This window comes from Eptatretus burgeri, chromosome 1 (assembly GCF_056783735.1).
Source record: "Eptatretus burgeri isolate ZD-2024b chromosome 1, Ebu_testis_v1, whole genome shotgun sequence".
Lineage (NCBI taxonomy): Eukaryota > Metazoa > Chordata > Myxini > Myxiniformes > Myxinidae > Eptatretus > Eptatretus burgeri.
This window is the reverse complement of record NC_140961.1, coordinates 102,940,966-102,960,790: the sequence shown is the minus strand read 5'-3', so window position 1 is coordinate 102,960,790 and position 19,825 is coordinate 102,940,966. Positions and strand designations below refer to the sequence as shown.

General features: G+C 41.4%; 1 protein-coding gene across 1 annotated transcript in view; it reads right to left on the bottom strand.

Moving 5' to 3' along the window:
• The window catches only part of LOC147035081 (extracellular calcium-sensing receptor-like), a 90,792-nt gene that overhangs the window by 47,578 nt on the left and 23,389 nt on the right, over positions 1-19,825 (bottom strand). The window contains exons 2-4 of the mRNA XM_085893358.1: positions 17,348-17,630; positions 16,408-16,681; positions 15,173-16,293 (exon numbers count right to left, since the gene is read on the bottom strand). Coding sequence (XP_085749484.1) covers positions 15,173-16,293; positions 16,408-16,681; positions 17,348-17,630 — 1,678 coding nt within the window. The remainder of the gene's footprint in view (positions 1-15,172; positions 16,294-16,407; positions 16,682-17,347; positions 17,631-19,825) is intronic.

Genomic DNA, 19,825 nt, shown 5'->3' with positions numbered 1-19,825 from the left:
GAGCAAACACACAACGCACAGCAAGGGGGGCATGAGACAACAGGGGTGGGAGTGGGAGTGGGAAGGACAAAACAGTGGGGAACAGAGACATTATGAGATCTGTGGAAGGGATGGGGTGGGGAACATGGGGATTACAAGATGGACATTACGGGGACTTTCAGGAAGGAAAGCAGGGAATTTGAAGGAGGTGGGCTTGGGTGGATTATTTGGGGTAGAAAAGATCGAGGATTTGGATGGGGGTCTTTTAACTTGAGCAGGAATAAGAGGTGGTGGTGAGCAGCTGTTTTGAAGGCCTGGAGGGAAGAATGTGAATGAATAGAGTGAAGGAGTTTATTCCAAAGGAGGGTAAAAAGAGAAACGAAAGAGAAATGAAAGAGTGAAGGTGAGAATTGATTCGTGATTTTGGTAGTTTTACCAGAAGGGGGTTTTTGGTGGACCTTGAGCGCCCTGCGAAAATGTGGTGGGGACAAATGGCAGAGAGAGCGGGGGGGGGGGGGGGGTGGGCGAGGCTGGAGAGGAGATGGCAGGAGACAGAAAGACCACCGACCAGCCTGCGGTGGGAGAGTGAGAGGCCCAAAGACAGCCTCATCATGGGAGATGCCAATGATCCAAAATGCTTTGGTTTCCACAGCGTGAAGCCGAGAAAGGTGGGAGGCAGGAGCACCAGCCCGGAGAGGAGAGCAGTGCTCCATCAGGCTGCAGACGATAGCTTTGTAAGTGGTCAGGATCTCAGGTGGGCCGAGGAAGGACTTTGCACGATGGAGGATTCCCAGTCGGCGACTGGCTTTGGAGGAAAGGTTTGAAATATGGCTTTCCCAGGAAAGGTCATGGCAGATAGTGAGACCCAGAAGCTTGAAAGAAAGGACTTCTTCCAGAGGATTGTTCAGAAAGTGGATGGGGGGGGGGGTTCTAAACGGTCCTTTCGGAGAGACATAGTGAGAGTGTGAGATTTGTCCGGATTGAAAGACATGTTCCACGTATTGGACCAGTTTGTGATTTCATCCAGATCTGGATTGAGCGAAGAAGCTGCTGCATGCCGGTTTGATGGATGACAGACGGTATGGCAGAGGGTGGAGTCATCAGCAAAGAAATAAGAGGATTTTCCAGATAGTCAAAGAGATTATTGATGAAAGCCAGAAAAAGAACAGGGCCCACAACACTGCCTTGAGGAACTCCAGCCTGGAAAGGAAGAGGGGATGAAAGAACTCCATTTAGGGCCACACGCTGACTGTGACAGCAGAGGAAGTCTGTGAGCCATGAGTTGCGATGGCCTTGGATACCATAGGAAAATAGTTTGGTGAGCAGGACAGGGTGCCAGACCGTGTCAAAAGCACACGATATGTCTAGGGATATGGCTCTGATTTCATGTCCGGCATTGAGGACCTCCATCCATTGTTGGGAAAACAGAAGCAGCATATCCAGGGTAGAGTGACCTGGTCTGAAACCAAATTGAAGATTGGAAATCAAGCCACTGGTGAAGAGGAAGGATTTAATGTCTGAAGCGATGATGGAGTCCATAATCTTGCTGATGATTGGCAGAAGGCTGATTGGTCTGCAGTTGCAGGGATCTGTTTTTGCACCTTTGTTTTGCAGCGCAATCATGTTTGCTGATTTGCAAGCAGATGGGAGTTGACCTTGAGCAAATGAGTGGGTGAATAGAACAGAGAGACGTGAGCAAGAGTAGAAGAGCAGGTTTTTAGTACACGTGGGTTGATGCCATCTGGACTGGTTGCAGAATCTGAGTTGAGGTTTGACAGCAAGGTCTCCACTTTGTCAGGAGAAAAGGACACAGAGTCCAGGGACAGTTGGTGCGACTGGGTAAAGGCCCTGTCACACCTTGACGATTTTGCCAGCGTATGCCGACGTATGAAAAATTTGTCTAAAACGCTGGCACACGTCGAATACGTTATGGGTAAGTTTGGTATACGTTAAGAGCACGCTGGCATACGCCGTATTACGCCGAGCTCGTCGACAAATTTTAACGTGTTTGAAATTTAAAGATGTATGCCAGCATATGACTCACACGTTCCACATACGCTGGCCATAATTTGTAGGCACGTTACGCGATCGTTGACACATGTCGACACACGTTACTTGTAAGTTACTCATTAGTCGAAACACGTCGAGCTAATGTTTACCGTTTGTGTTCCAGACCCCCTGTTTTTTTTTTCTTCGGTATGACGGTGATGTTGACACTTCAATTTCTAATGCGGTTATAATATAATATAATTAATAGGCTGCCGCTCAACGATTTAAATCATCAATGAACAGCGAAGGAACACTGATTGGGCAATTGCGGTCATGTGAGCTCCTTGCGAGATGAGAATGATTACATCCATGGAAGTTTCCAGTGCCATGAAGTAACACTAAATCTCACAATGCCAACTTTGTTCCAGGCACACTGCATTTAAATTTAATGATACATATGTTAGTTCAATCTATCAATTATAAAAGCAAATTGCTTTATTTAAATGTCGTCTTCCCACGGAAGTCGTTGAGTTTGAAGAGGAAGTAGTGGTTTCTTTATCAGCCATGGCTTTGTTGAGAGATCTCCCTGTAAAATGGTGACTGAAGAAAATTGATGTCACTTCCCTGAGTATATGTTGTATTTTGTATATTCATATCCGGTAAATTGAACGTTTTTTTTACATCCACCACCGAAGGTGGATGGAGGTTATGTTTTCACCTTTGTCTGTCTGCTTGTCTGTTTGATTGTGTGAAGGATATCTCAAAAAGTTGGAGACAGATTTTGACGAAATTTGGTGGATAGGTTGTTTGTGTGACAAGGACGAATTATTTTGATTTTAATGAACATCCGAATCTGGATCCGGATAAAAGAATGATTAACTTTTTGAAGTAATTTTTCACCATTGATAGATCGGGCTAAAAACGATATATACATATTTCAAAAATCTATTGGGCTCGATATGTTCCACTAGATCAGGCACTACGTGGTGAAGGTATGCGCTCTACCGAGTGCTCTTCTAGTTCAATCCTGCTTTTATATCGCCAAGCTGTACGATAAATGTTATAAAATAATAGGGAAATGTAGGGAATAATAGGGAAATGTTAACTGCAAAAGTGCAAAATTCATATTGTTGGTGCAGTTGGGACAACTATTCCATCATTGCTTTTTCTACAGACACTTGATCTCATTTGCAAACGAACACGATTGAACATATTTCAAAATGATTGCATCACTCTGAGCAATTAGTCACTTGCATCACTCTGACCGGGAGAGCATGTGGTGTGGTGGAAAGGACTGGGAAGTGGCCGTGTGCTGTGTGCAGGAAGGGTGTCGGAGTGAACTCCATTCAGTGTACAATGTGTGCTGAATGGGTTCATCGAAAATGTAGTGGGGTGAGAGGGTCATTAACCAGTGTGGCAGCTACATTCAACTGTAAGGTGTGCATCGAGGGAGCAGCAGATGAAGGAATTGTTGAGTTGGATCTTGGAGATGGTGTGAAGCTGGAAGGGGTGAAAACATTTTGCTATCTCGGAGACATGCTGAATGGAGAAGGTGGATCAGACTCTTCGACGGTTGCTGGAGTGAGATGTGCATGGAAGAAGTTTCCGGAACTGAGTGGCGTGCTGACAAAGAGGGGAGTGTCGTTGAAGCTGAAGGGAAAGGTGTGTGCTTCATGTGTGAGGAGTACGATGATTTATGGGAGTGAGACATGGGTACTGAACATGGAGCAGCAACAAAGGCTGGAAAGGGTGGAAATGCGAATGGTTCGGTGGATGTGTGGAGTATCGTTGAAAGAGAGGAAGACAAATGATGACTTGGGGAAGATGATGGGAATAGAGTCTGTGATGGAGGTTGTGTAGAGAAACAGGTTGAGATGGTTGGGTCATGTGTTGAGGAAGGATGAAAGTGACTGGGTGAGAGGAGTGTTGGAAATGAGTGTAGTCGGAAGTAGAGGACGGGGAAGACCAAGAAAAACTTGGCTAAATGTGGTGGAAGAGGAAATGTGGGCAAGGGGATTAAGAAGGGGAGATGCACAAAACAGGGTAAAGTGGAGAAGATTGTCATGGGGCCCGCAAGGCTAACCCCCGCTTTAGCGGGGAAAATGGCCTTTAAATGCTTGTGTGTGTGTGTGTGTGTGTGTGTGTGTGTGTGTGTGTGTGTGTGTGTGTGTGTGTGTGTGTGTGTGTGTGTGTGTGTGTATGTGTGTGTGTGTGTGTGTGTGTGTACTCTGAGCAATTAGTCCGATGACATTATTTCAGGGATTCTGACTGCTGCCTGGTTTTGTTGACGGTACACTGTGCCAACTTTACTTTTTCAAATATAGTTCGTTGTAACTGAAAAAAACCCAGGATAAATAGCATCTTGGGATTAAGTTATGAAATTGGGTGATGGCGATGTCTTCATTGAGGGGTGTCTGTTGACTTCATTGATTGGGGAGGGGTAATATTTTAGGGGGTGTCTGTTGAAGCATTGTGGAGCATTACAGGGGGTGGGCGGTGTCAGATTTGGGCAAAAAATGTATTACATAATTTTTGAATGGCCCCTTAAAACTAATTAGAAGGTCATATCTGGGGATTGTGGATGCACAGCATAAGTTTAAAATGATATTTGCCATTAATCATGTTTTGGAGGAGGGGGAGAGTGATGTGTGTGGGAGTTGCGTGGGCTGTGAATATCGATATATATATATATATATATATATATATATATATATATATATATATATATATATATATATATATATATATATATATATATATATATATATTTCTTCTTCTTCTTTCGGCTGCTCCCGTTAGGGGTCGCCACAACGGATCATCCGTATGATCCGCATCGTGATTTGGCACATGTTTTACGCCGGATGCCCTTCCTGACGCAACCCTGGTCATCTCTTACGACACAGGGATATGGTACACCTATTTTAACCGGGATATACACCGGCCCAGTACACTGGTACTCATTTCGCCGACCTCGGAAGGATAACAGGCTGAGTCAACCCCCTGGTGTATTAATTCAGTGGCCCAACAGGGCTTGAACTCAGGACCTTTTGGATCCCAAGCCGCTGCCTGAACCACTGCGCCAACACCAGGCTATGTATATATATATATATATATATATATATATATATATATATATATATATATATATATATATATATATATATATATATATATATATATATATATATATATATATATATATATATATATATATATATACATATACATATATACAATTTTGTTTGGTTTCGGAGCCACAAGATACATTATATTTGATTTTTACATCTATTGGCGAAAGCAGAAGTGTGTGTGTGTGTGTGTGTGTGTGTGTGTGTGTGTGTGTGTGTGTGTTTTAACCATTGCCACCAGTAGCTAATTGTATTGACAGGGAATGTTACGAACCCAGCTCCTCTCTTCCATGGACATTTCCTATATTTGCGTTCAGAAATGGAACAATTATGGTAAACCATCTTGAAATTGCAGCTCTTTCGTCTCAATGCTGAAAATTATGTCAAAAACTTTATTTGATTTACACATTTCACACTAATAACAGCAGGTTAAAAGTACCTGACAAACTGAGCTTCGTTGGTGTAAATGCACAGTGCATGCATGCACAAATGGTGCCATTTAGCAGTCATGCGTCATTTTGAAAGTCATGTGTTCGCAAAGGGAAAATTTGATAGGATTTTACAATATACAGTTTTCCTCAGGGACGTGAGTTGTATATCGAAGGAGGTGGTGTTAACATAATAAAGGGATTTAGTGAGATGTCATCTAGATTATGCTGTTCAGTTTTGTTCATTATATTTGTGGAAGGACATACAGTAGCTACCATTGAAGAGGTTCAGTATAGAGCTACTTTATTGATTGCAGAGCTACATAAACAAGCGAGCAAGCTGTGAAGAGCAGCTGAGGGAGACCCCTTCTTTGTTTTTATTATTTTTTTAGAAAGTAGATGATTCTTACGATCTTGTACAAATGTTTAAAATAATGAAAGGAATTGATAAAATATATGCAGGCAAGCTTTTCACCAAGGTTGACAGTGATAAGGACAGTTTGCATGGCTTCCAAAATACGATGAGCGATAAGACAGCAGCAAATCAGGAGTATTAAACACATTCATGAATGTGCTCGGGGATACAGGGAAACTTGTAGAATAGAAGGTGGACGATAATTGAATTGAGTTATCTGTGGGCTTTGAATCCATGTTGAGTTGTTGAGGTATTTTGAAATATTGATTCTCTGAGTTGTGGGTGTTGTCAAGTGACAATGTGACACCTGTGTTCATGGAACCCTCACATAATTGCCCTTCCTCATTCCACCTACCTCAACCATCCAAAAAAGTAACAACAAATCCCCACATGTTGTGATTGTTGATGTCCTGTCTGTGTTGTGGCCCTCCACCCCTGCCCTCACCTTGTTGTTCACCTTCCTTATTTCCATTGAGTGGAGTTCAGATCGGTTTGTGGTGTGGGTGGCATTCGTGTCGTGGAAGGTGAGTGTTCTCATGGATTGTGTGATTCGATTGGGTTTGGGGGAATGAAAGGGGAAGAGTGCAGATGTGGCATCAGCATGATGGGCATATTACTCATGCCTCTGACGAGATTTCCTTGTATTTCCTTTTGTAAGTCGAGATGATACTGACCCATGAAAGTATTGCTTTCAGTAATCTTTCCCAATTGACCTGGGTTTGTTCTCTTGCCTTTTCTTTTTCTTCACTTATCTTACCCTCAATCCAGAAATATCCAACCGTACTAATTCCAGCTTTGCCTTTTTCTCTGTTTTCCTTGACAAGAAAAGTACTGTTTAGCATATGTTAGCATATGTTGATGCATCGCACCTCTTTTTGAGGTGTTCCGCATATATATATATATATATATATATATATATATATATATATATATATATATATATATATATATATATATATATATATATATATATATATATATATATATATATATATATATATATATATATATATATTACATACATACAGTCGCAAAGACAAACCGTCGCTTCGCTGACAGGGGTGTGAAGGTGAGGGGGTGGAGAAAGAGAGAAAGAGAGAGGGAGAGAGAGGGAGAGAGAGGGAGAGAGAGGGGAGACAGGGAGGAAAAGCAAGGAGTGGGTGAAGAAGGGGAGAAGAGCGAGGGGGGGTGGAGGTGGGAGAGTGATGCCTCACGGAATGTTGCTATGCACTGCGGTTGAGAGGAGGAAGATGAAGAAAAGAGAGATTTTGACTTTTGAAGCACTTTTATTTATAAAGGTAAGAAAATCACACACATCATACAAATGATCACAAAATCACGAAAGTTCCAAACATGTGCAACTCAACAACACCAAAGCGAAAAAATAACCCCATGTTTGACACGACAGTGAAAAACTCAAAACACCAACATCAACTTTACAAAAACCTCCTTTCACACACCATTTTTGCGCAAACGTTTGCAAATCATCTTTCATTTGACAAAAAAAGAACTCAATACATAGCCTCGCCATGACAAGAGTCTTAGACTACTACAACATCACATAAAATATCAGCATTGGCAATGAGCTTTGCTTTTCTTGTCTTGTAGATTGCCAGTTTTGTGTTAGAAATCAAGAAATTGACAAGAGCTGTCTCTGAGCTCTTTTTGCAACCAAGTGGTACTCCAAAAACAAAAAAACGCACAGAGAAGGAAAAGTTAATCCTATGTAACAACAGTGATAATAACTCAAAGAGAGACCTCAGTCTTGAATAATCTACATATGCATGGAAAAAGTATTCAGAGAGCATACAGAAAGGACATGCCTCTGTGTTAATTTCATTTAACCGATGTAGTGAAACATTGGGGGGCAGCACCATATGGGCGAGTCTCCAGGCAATATCACCAGTCTTTTTAACAATTGGTGAAAAGTACATCACAGACCATTGCGGATGGGAGGGAAGCCCAGAAGGCAGTTTTTCTTTCCATCGAGCCCCAAATGAAGCAGGCTGTAATGAGGGAAAACGAATTGAAAGGCACAAACGGTACAGTTTTTTTTGTCTGTACTGGAGATTACGATGAGGACAGCAAAATAGATGTTGTGGAGTTATTATCTGGCAAGTTACAGCTAGCACATATCTGTGGTGGTGCAGAGTGATCACCAATGTCAGCAGTGAAGCTCAGGCCAAAGTGCCTAAAAACTTGCAGGACTTCCTGTAGTTCATGGGCTACACTCCTCAATGACCTGAAACCAGTTTTTTCTTGAATATATCCTGCAGAGAACCAGCTGTTCCGATTACAATCACGAAGGTCCCAAGTTGTGCTCACACTAACACCCAAAAGTGTTGCATGAAGGTATGTGAGCGAGGAATTTCAGGAAAGAGAGCATTGTAGAACAGGGGTTCTTGATGGAACCTTTTGCTGTTATATGCCTCCATTTGCCAAGTTGTTGAGATGAAATGCCAGGCATGCAGGAGATCTTGGTAGAAGTCAGGGAGCAACAGCGCATCAACATGTTGCAGTTCCATGAAACAAGCTCAAATGAGTTGAGATCCTCGTCCTCTTAATGATGACGTCATAAAAACGAATATGATGTCATTGTGATGTATCAGATTTGCGATAAATTATCTGTGCTAATGCCCGGCTTGATTCCCGCAAACAAAATTCAAACAGCTTGCCTAGTTTCGGAGATAATGGTATAGGCGATTTCCATTAGCGGCGATATTATGATGTCAACTTTTTTTCTAGGAGGAATTTTCAAAATCGGAGATGGTTACTGTCTGCACAGGGTATTTTTACATATTAAAAGTGCCAAGTTTCAGGAAGTTTCGATGACAATTGTCGGCTGTGAAACAAAAAAGTCCACAAGAAGAAGATGAAGAACAACAACGTGAGTAAGACTGAGAGATCCTCCACGAGGATCTAAAAAGTCCACAAGAAGAAGATGAACAACAACAACGTGAGTCAGACTTAGAGAATCCTCCACGAGGATCCATAAAGTCCACAAAAAGAAGATGAAGAACAACAACGTGAGTAAGACTTAGAGATCCTCCACGAGGATCTAAAAAGTTCATGGTTGTAGCCCAGCATGCCAGCTTGTTTCAATATATGGCTTGCAGTGGATTTCCAGGGCAAGGCCTCCAGAAATATAAAACGACGAGCAGTAGAGATACAGAAGGCCTCATCTGACAGAGAATCTCCACAAGTATATGACCCCCTTCCCCCAGTGGAAGGAAAATAGTCTCTGGTTTAAGCCAATGTTTGCCATCCCAGAAGAAGTCGAGAAAACATTTTTGGATCAATGAAACAAATGTTACAGGTGGCTGCAGGACAATCATTTTGTGCGATAGCAGAGGGGCAACTAGGTTGTTACTGACCAAGGCACGACCTCTGAAAGACAATGTAGACAAAATTCCTCTCCATCTATTCAGCTTATTGCTAATTCTGTGGAGCAAACCGTTCTAATTTCTTGTGACAAAGCCAGGGGTTTCAAGATAAACACCAAGGTACTTTACACCTTCCTTTGCCCATATCAAACTCATAGGGGAAGTTAGAAGGCCAGAAGGTGGCGTATAGCCAACCCAAATTGCTTTACATTTAGACCAATTGATTTGTGTTGTACATGCTTGATAGTAAACATGTAGACACCCAAACAACATAGTAATATCACTGTTGTTGCGAACAGCGACACATACATCATCAGCATAAGCCGAAAAAATAACGGGCTCTTCTGAAGGAGTCACTGGAAATCCCATAAGAGAGGATTGTTGACGAATCAAAAGGGGCTCGATGCAAAGAGAGTACAAGATTCCAGACAAAGGACAACCTTGCCGAATTCTCCTCCCAATCCGCAAAGGTAGACAGAGACCATCATTGACCTTAGTCAAGCTAAAAATGTGATTATATAATAAAGATACCCAATAAATAAAAGATGGCCCAAAACCAAATTGTTTTAAGATGTAAAACAAATATTTATGATTAATAGAGTCAAAAGCCTTTTCCTGATCAATATAAAAGAGACCATTATATTGTTGTTGGATTTCACACACATCCCACAAGTCTCGTACCAAACAAATGTTATCATTATCATGCATAGATCTGTGCATAATGCAATACGATTGATCCTGATGTACAGCCGTGCTTAAAACAGTCTTCACACGGTTAGCAAGTGCTTTTGCAAAAAATTTATAATCTACACAGAGAAGGGATATTGGGTGCCAGTTCTGTGTCAGTTGCAGATCCCTCTTCTTAGGGATAAGGCAAACAACTGCACGTCTACAACTAAGGGGAAATAAGCCTTCCTGGAGGCTGTATAAAAAAAAAACTTAGAGCAAAAAAAAAAACCCCAGAAAGTTTTATAAAATTCAGCTGGCAACCCATCAAAGCCAGGAGCCTTATGGTCAACAAGGCCGTCCAGCGCAGTTTTAAGTTCACTAATGCTAATGTTTCATGCAAGAAGTGTTGCTGATGCTCGTCTATCTGTGCTAAATGAGTTGCAATATTTTGCATTGCAGGCAAATTGTTAGATTTAGAAGAAAACACATTCTTGAAATACCCTCGAACAAAGTGGACAATTTCTGCATTGTATTCCAGAATATGCCCATCACTCGACCGAAGACTAAGTAATTGCTGGCTCACCTTGGTTGTCTTCTCAAACTTAAAAAAATCTTTAAAACATGTGTCCATAGACAGTAAACTACTGACTTTCAGCCCGACGAAGGCAGCAATACCATCTCCTTGAACTAATTCCTTTAGCAGACTTCGTTTTTCATTGAGGAGTTGACACCTTTTATCAACACTGAGGTCCTCAGCCGCTCCTTGTAGTCAAAGAATCTCTTGTTTCAAGATGTCAATACATAATTGTTTACTTCGAGAACAATTAGTTTTGTATGGCTGGCAGAAGACACGGATTTGCACCTTGGCATCATCCCATCACTGACAGAGATTTAAAATCTGATGTTGTAGGTACACAACCCTCTCCCAAAAAACCTTGAAGGATGACTTGAAAAAGGATCACTCAGAAAGGAAGCATTAAAACACCAATACAATTTGCAGTGTTTAAAACCAGGAAGTGACAAGCACAGTTTTACTAAGGAATGGTCAGAGAAACCAGAAGGAACAATATCTGTACATGTCACAAGATTGATAGCAGAGTTAGGAATGTAAAATTTATGAAGTCGAGCAAGTGAAAGATGATTTAGTAAAACCCTACACCAGCTAAATTGTTTTAGGTTCGGGTGATGTTGTCGCCATATATCGTTAAGATCATGGTGTGATATAATATTGGAAAGAGGCCGACTTGACGCTGGATGTGGCTCTGCACTGTTTCAATCGAAAGTGGGGTTCAAAGTACAATTAAAGTCCCCCGCTTGGCACAACAAGCTATCAGAAGATACTCGTATGTTTTGCAAGAAATGAAAGGAATCATTGAAAAAAAAGCTCCTCCATCTGTACTATCGCTTGCAGCGTAGACATTAACAAAAACAAATCGTTTCTGATTGTAATCAAGCTGTACAGAGGCAAGATAGCCTGGGATGATTTCTTTAAAAATAAGGAGAGAGACAGACAAACCTAGACTAACAAAAAAAGCAATAACCGCACTCAGAGAATCTGTATTACAAAAAAAACCAAGTGCCATTCAGCTGTTGCCGCCAATCAGCCATACAGTCTGGAGTGGCACGAGTCTCTTGTAATAAGAGGATATCAATGTTTTCCTTCCTGGCTAATTGCACAGTCTGCGACTGATGCAACTGACTGCGTCCACCATTAATATTCAAACTGGCTATGTTCATGAAGACATAAACAGCACCTCAACCATTATGGGTTTCATTTTTACCTTTTCAATCTTTTAAGTGAGTTATCAGAAACATGAAGGGTTGCAGATTGTTGTACAACACCCTGAGCGCCAATAATGAAGGCACAAGTATCAGCGAATAAATCGCTAATTTTCACGTGCCTTTTATGATAGGTTTTTTTGTAAGAAATTCATCATTTCAGTCGGAGGGATGGAATCTCCAGAGACACGCTCTGATGGGAAGTTGGCCTCACCATCACTTAGTCACCATCACCTCACCATCACCTAACCATTAAGCCAATACCATGCATAAAGAGAGTGATATGTTATGCTTAATGACTGAACACAAATAAATAAACCAATGTCACCCACAGGGTGACCCGTATCTTGCCAAAAGGTGACCACGTGTGACTTCTTTAAGGTCACACTGAGGTGAACAGAGCTGCTATCCACCAGGAGCGACTCCTTGAGGAATATCTGCCTACGAGAGATTCCGATGAGAATCGTTCTACAGAGTAACCATGAAAAATATGTGTTTGCCTCATAACATCACCAAATGACGTCATAATGTCTCAAGCTTGACATATCTAGAAAGCACTCATCGAGGTGTTCAATTTGAGGTACTACACGATATGGTTCCTAAAACTTGAAAATTTGACCTTGGGGTCAAATATGTTTGACCTCAGGCGCTAACCATGAAGGTCAAGGCCAATCGCCACCAAAATTAAGCAGCTGAGCGCCAGACCATGAATTATATTCCCATAAAGTTTGAAGATGATACGATCAAAATTACTCAAAAAATAAGGGTTTCGTCGACTCCCCTGATTTGCGACAGTGACCTTGACCTTTGACCTTGACCTTCAAAATTTTGTGCACTGAAAGGGACCTCTATAGGCCTCTGATATGCGAAGTTACAAAAATTTCCAATGATAACTGTGCTCTGCAGAGTGATTTATATGTGATTACAAACAAAAAAAAACAAAAAAACATATGAAGGTCAAGGCCAATCGCCACCAAAAATTAATCAGCTGAGCGCCAGACCAGGAACTATATTTCCATGAAGTTTGAAGACGATCTGATCAAAATTACACAAAAAATAAGGGTTTCGTCGACTCCCCTGATTTGCGACAAAGTGATCTTGACCTTTGACCTTGACCTTCAAAATTTTATGCACTGAAAGGGACCTCTATAGGCCTCTGATATGCGAAGTTACAAAAATTTCCAATGATAACTGTGGTCTGCAGAATTTTTTATACGTGATTACAGACAAACAACAACAAATAAAAACAAAAAAAAAAAACAAACAAAAAAAAACATACAAGCTGACTAACATATCTTGCAAAAACTTCGTTTTGGCAAGATAATAAATACTCATGTCAGAATAGCTGTAAACACAACAACACAAAAGACTGTAAAGGTAACAGCTGGCACATCTGCAAAAACTTTGATGGGTCAGTTCCAGAAAATTTGTGGGAACATGAACCAAAAGCAAGGATTGAAAATATGAAAGTACCATTCAGATACGTCCTCATGATCCCATCGAGCGTGAACATCGAAAACAAAGCATTGCGACCAGATATCATAATGAGGTACAAAAAAAGAGAGAGGAGAGAAGGCATTGGGAAGTGAGGTGTTAACACCAGTGATTTTGTGTGAAACAATGCAGAAATCAAGAAAATGACCAAATACCAAGACCTCAAGACTGAAGTGAAAAGATCCTGGAAGCTGCAGAATGACAAAGTTGTAACAGTGATAGTTGGAGCTTAGGGAATGATGACAAAGAACCTCACAGAGATATGATAAACCATCCCTGGGAATATTATTACAAACGAACTACAGTTGGAAGCTGTCCAGGGCTCAGTGACAACCCTGAAGAGAGCCCTCGGAACAAAACTCTGAGAACAGAAAACTTCACAGCTTGATCCACTTGACCTCTTACCAAAATAATGGTGGATACTTTGAGCTCACCCTGGGAGGACTCAATTTCACATTCTGAAACTCGCATATGAAGATACCAATCAACGACACACACACACACACACACACACACACACACACACACACACACACACACACACACACACACACACACACACACACACACACACACACACACACACACACCGGTGCCAATGCCGTTGTGGTAATACAGTTTATGTACGTACACACGTGCAAATGTACACACGCGCATCAAATAAATAAAAACGACAAACACAAAGATTTTCCTTGAAACAGGGTTCTTTGAAAGAGGATCTAAAGTGGATAATTCGTGAAATTCACTTCAATAATGTCCCAAGCCAGAGAACATAAAATGTCGATCTGTACTTTATGCCTTCACAGCTAAAACAAACATGGCGAACACCTAGTCAGATGGACCTTGTTGTTTTTTTAATATACAGCGATGTCGAAGTGAGATGTGAGTTACAAATGGAGATTCCACAAAGCGATCCTTGCACATTTTCAGTCAATAAGACACCTCCCGAGTCACCCACCGCACGGCACCGGGGGACCCAACAAAGGCAGAAAGGTACGTCAAATCGATGTGCGATTGAAAGCACGTGTACTTTTTCCCGAAATGAACAACCAAGCAGCTTGAAGAGCGCTTGCCAAGTGTCTTAAGCATTCAAGCAAGCACTCCAATGAAACGGTCAAAAAGAAACGGCTCCCTTGGCACACAAATGGCAATCACCGAACCATCATATTAAACATACACCCTCCAATGATGCCCCAAATGTCACTTATGTCCGAATTGGTCAAATAAACACTTTTCTTGGAGTCGGAGCTGCTTGGAAGTTCGATTCTGGAGCTTAAATATTGGGATTTGTTTTAGTTTGAGGTACACGTGGCGAATACATATGCGGAAATGAAATAAAACAGCGAAAGCTGACGTCTCCAGGTGTTTGTAAGCATTGGAATGTACCCAGCAATTCGTAGCTATGATGAAGAGCTTGTTCGAAGTTGTGGCCTGTTCCAAGTCAAGGTAAGGCTGAGCAGGCCAAAAAACATGGCAGATTCCACCCAGCGAGGTTACCCAGGAAATGCCTTGAGACCAAAGATAACGAAGTGGCGGAGGATTGCCTGATGAAGGATATAATTAAATAAGGCTGTTAATTATCTTCAAAAGGGGTGTTTAATTCATCCTTGCACTCAATTTTCACTCTTGCACTTACTTGGAGTCCCCTTCGTATGCATGCAAAGTTTCAGGCTGCTCGGTTTTATAGTTTTGGAGTTATGGAGGAGACACTTACACTGACACACTGACACACACATTGCCTTTCATTAGTATAAGATGTATATTTATCAATAGTATTCCTTTAAAAAAAAAAAATTTTACAAGTGATTTTGTTAATTTGATATCAATCATGTTTTATGAAACAAAATTGAACAAACATAACATCAAGTAACAGCAGCTTATGGAAAAGTAAGGCAAATTTACTTATACCTGCCATGATTCAAACTTGTCACTACTTGGACAAGAGCCATTGGAAAATGGTCCTCGATGAGGAATGCATGTTTGCAGGTCATGCAATGCATGTGCTATTGCATACACTGCCAAATATATGTTGTACGTCACACGAAGTTGTGATACATCAGTAAATGTGTTTTTAGATTCGTTTATGAATTGAAAATGTCTGCACGGATTCCGTTTAACATGGTTACTATCCCACGTACAGAGGAAAACTTTTTCCCAAAGCTTCATGAGTAACTTGTTTGTCATAAAATCCATTGAATGAGCAAACTTTTCTCCTTTGTAAGCCAAAGAAGGTGAAGCTGTTCTTTCTCCTTTGTCTTTCCTTGAATTAGAATGATTTCCAGTGCTGGTGCACTTTTTGTCGACATACATTTTTCCTCTTTTTGAATCGATGGTGTTGAGAAATAATTTTGAAAATGACCAACCCTCACGAATCTTTCTGTGCTTGTCTAACATCTTCAATTTGTTACTTATACTTTCTCTTACAATTCCACTACGTTTTGGTGTATTATCCATTTCAATATTGAAAATTATTTCTTCAATTCTCCCAGCAATTTCTTCGGAAATGTCAAAATTATTTGACGTGATAGTGTTGAAAATCAATGTGGAATCACTTTTGTTATAAGCTCTTTGAGAACGGCAATCAATTCCAGTGCAATTTATCGGTGGTGGGACAACAGGAAAATCAATACTTGTGTTTCTGTCACCCTTTTTCACAATGCTGTTTAAACAATTCAAGTGTGGATAAATTGAGACGATCATGAATATTTCAAACGGTGTAATACCATCCTTGTAATAATCGTCACACCGTCGATGGTCAGTGACATGTTCGGAAGGAAACTGAGGTCTGAGAGTGTTTAAAAATTTACCCAGACCTAGGATTTCGCCCTGACGTAAGGCAATGCTTATCGTACCTTTGAATATATCAGAATAAGTGGATCCGAGAAGATATGAAGTGGCCCAACCCTCACTGGCAATCCATATTTTGTGCGTCGCATTGCGTTGCTGCAGTTCTTCAGCCAATGGAAACAAAGCTGACTCGGAGCTGAAAACCAGAACTACTCGTGCCTTTGTCTCTGATACTAATACACCTGAAATCACAACAGTATATATTTGTCATCTGTGTGGAGCAATCGAGTGAACAAATTCATTGTACATGAAAAATAATTTATGGTCATTGGTGGAAACAGATAAATGGATCTTACCCAGATTACGGAAGCCAAGTATGTCGTTCACTTGTGGTAAAATGGCACGAAAGGCACCACATAGACCTGCAAGTTCTGCTTCGACTAAAAATTGAGATACGCCATTTCTTCCATATTCATCATCATTTTCTACAGTCCCCACATAGACCCATCCAAAATACTGCACAATCTGGGCCATAACAGACGCTTGAAATCCATCACTCGGAATGGTGCGAAAGAATGAAGGAAATAGCTTCTTGTCACTTAAGCATTTGCAGGAAGCAAAATAACTCACCTAAAAATAAAACAAAACATTTATCTATTACGTCTGGTCTTACTTCTTTCTGAAACATTGGCAGAAGTATCTGGTATTGCCCGGTGCTGTTCTCGTCCTGTTGGCATTTTGAAGAAATCAAATCTTGCTTTTTTTTTCTATTTTTTTTTTGTTGTTGTTGTGGTGCCAAAAACACTTTCCTAAACTCACTAAGGAATGGGGTCAGGGATCATTTAACATTACCTCTCACATCGCTACAAAGGCTTCAGCACTAGAGTGATTTATTATTATTATTAAAATCCAAAACAATCCAACTTTTTTTTCCAAATTTTGAAAACGGTTTTTTGCCTAAAACACTTTTTTTGTCTAGAACACTCTGCGACATTCGTTGATGAACCTCTGAAAGTTTGACAAAGAAGAGTTTGGACATCTCTGAGAAAAATGGACACACACACACACACACACACACACACACTCACACACACACACACACCCACAGACACCCACAAACACACACACACACACACACACACACACACACACACACACACACACACACTCACACACACACACACCTCTTCGAGTGTACATTATGGTAAGAAGCAGCAAACAAATCGTATTCCGAAGAACACAAACATTTGATTGGCAATATCAATCTCCATGACAGTTGTCTTCAATCATGCTTACCTGAGGGATGGAATAATGTCCAAGGAATCGTGCAATAGGAATAGAAAGTGTGGTGCCAGATTCTGCAATAACAGCACGAGGAGTGCAATTGTAAATAGGTCCAATACCTCTTGCTTCTTGTTCTGTGATGTGCAACACAGCTTCCATATCTCTGGATGAATCGTAGCATGAGTCGTATATGACGTAGCCCAAGGTAGCATTTGGAAGTAGCAAAGAGTTTCTATTTATTTCATCGATTGCAAAAACCATTGTCATAACCCAACGGAAACTTCTTGGGCTGAAACTAAAATGATGTTTCGTCAATAATGTTCTACTAGCAGTAAAATGCATGAAAGTAATTACAAATACATGTACAAAGGTAATTCTACAGCTTTGCTCTCTGCTATCCCCGTGGGGTAAATTTGGAGTGAAGTTAATGAAAGTATGTACTTTTGACTTAAGCAATCGTTAGATAAGGCTTCTTGACTTCAGCTGAGACATGATTAAATTGAAACAGCTGCTCTTGATTTTACATATACTATATATATATATATATATATATATATATATATATATATATATATATATATATATATATATATATATATATATATATATATATATATATATATATATATATATATATATATATATATATGTACACACACACACAAAAAAAAATTGTTGCGGTTCTTCAAAACCGCATGCTTCAAAGGCAATGGCACCCAACATACAGTGATCCCCATGGAGTTTTTTCGTGAGTCGTGCAGTTCGACCTTCCCCTCATGTCTCGTGGGTTAACGGGATGAAGTGCGTTGTGCGGGTCTTCTAGTTAGGTGTATTAACTCTCTCAACCTCCTATTCTGATTTCAACTCCAACCCTTTCCTTTTAGCCATGGTACAAATCAAGCAAGCAAGCACACATACCATTCAATATGCAATGCAATAGTAAGCACACCAAGATGCCTCCCGTGGATTGTAACCACCACTAAACTCCCACTACACACTATACCACACGTGCATCAAGCGCCATTATTTCATTCAAATCTGCGTGCCAATTTCCAACTGGCATCTCACCTTGCTTCACACCTCGCTCACCAAACCCCACCATTTCAAGCATAAACGCCTGCCACACATGGGAAAAATATTCCCACACCTCCTTGTACCTCTGCATTACTACAATTCACCATTATATAGAGGAGTACTGCACGATTCTGACTGTCTTCAGACCGCGCAATGCAGGGCCAAGCATCTGACGTTAATAGCTCAACCGCATCTCACAGAAGATGTCCCAGGTGGGCACGCGGAATTGATATGACCCTTGTCCCGTCGCCAGAACATGGCAAGACGGGGATGGCGGGGAGGGGCCGCAGGAAGGGCGATCCGGGAGTTTGGTATGGGGCCCGGGTGTGCATTTTGAATCGTGAGAGGGGGCCCGTGGGTGGCGGGTGTGCATTGCTATTCGGCATTCAGACTGCACTCAGAGCACATTCAGGGCCAGGGTGCTGGCTCATACCCTATGTTGAGTCAGGAGCTCTGGGCCGTGTCGAGCCGACTGGGCGATTGAGACCGTTTCCGGCCCCGGGAGCCTGGCAGGGCGTGGCTTGGGCCACTGTGGCCAAATATAGAAGTAGGATTCAGGTCACAGTGCATCACTTTCGGATTATCATGCCACCTTTCGCTCGGGGCTTATAAAAGGTGGAGCGTGCAGCCGGTCACCCTCTCTTCTCTCCTCCACTCGGCTCTTCGTTGCCTCACATTCGCTGGCTCTTCACTCGCTGTTGGTGTGCGATTACGAGGACCTTCTTCTTCTTGAGTACCAGTGCGGAGCACACGTCGCCACAAGCCCCGGCAAAGTGACTAAGCCGGAGATAACACGCCATATCTCGAGTTGGGAATGCTCAGTCAGAGCGTCCCATGGAGGTACACACTACACACACAGACCTATACATGGTTAGGTTAACGATCTTTCACCTCACGCATCTTCTCTCCTCTCTCTCTCTCCATCCACCCCTCTATCCCATCTCCTTTGGATGCACAAAAGAGCATCATTACTGACTCACAATCCCATTTTCCTCTGGCACGACACCGCACCTACCAGATTGCATCACACCACACCTCTCACTCCCACACCTTAGACACCACCAGTATTCCTCCCTCCTACCTATCCCTAAGCATACTGGGTTGCGTTGGTCCGCCGACCACACCAGGTATTGCAGGCCTTTTATCCTCATCTGCTCTCTCTCTCTCTCTCTCTCTCTTGTTCTTCTTGTTGTTGTTCTTCTTCTTCTTCTTCTTCTTCTTCTTCTTCTTCTTCTTCTTCTTCTTCTTCTTCTTCTTCTTCTTCTTCTTCTTCTTCTTCTTCTTCTTCTTCTTCTTCTTCTTCTTCTTCTTCTTCTTCTTCTTCTTCTTCTTCTTCTTCTTCTTCTTCTTCTTCTTCTTCTTCTTCTTCTTCTTCTTCTTCTTCTTCTTCTTCTTCTTCTTCTTCTTCTTCTTCTT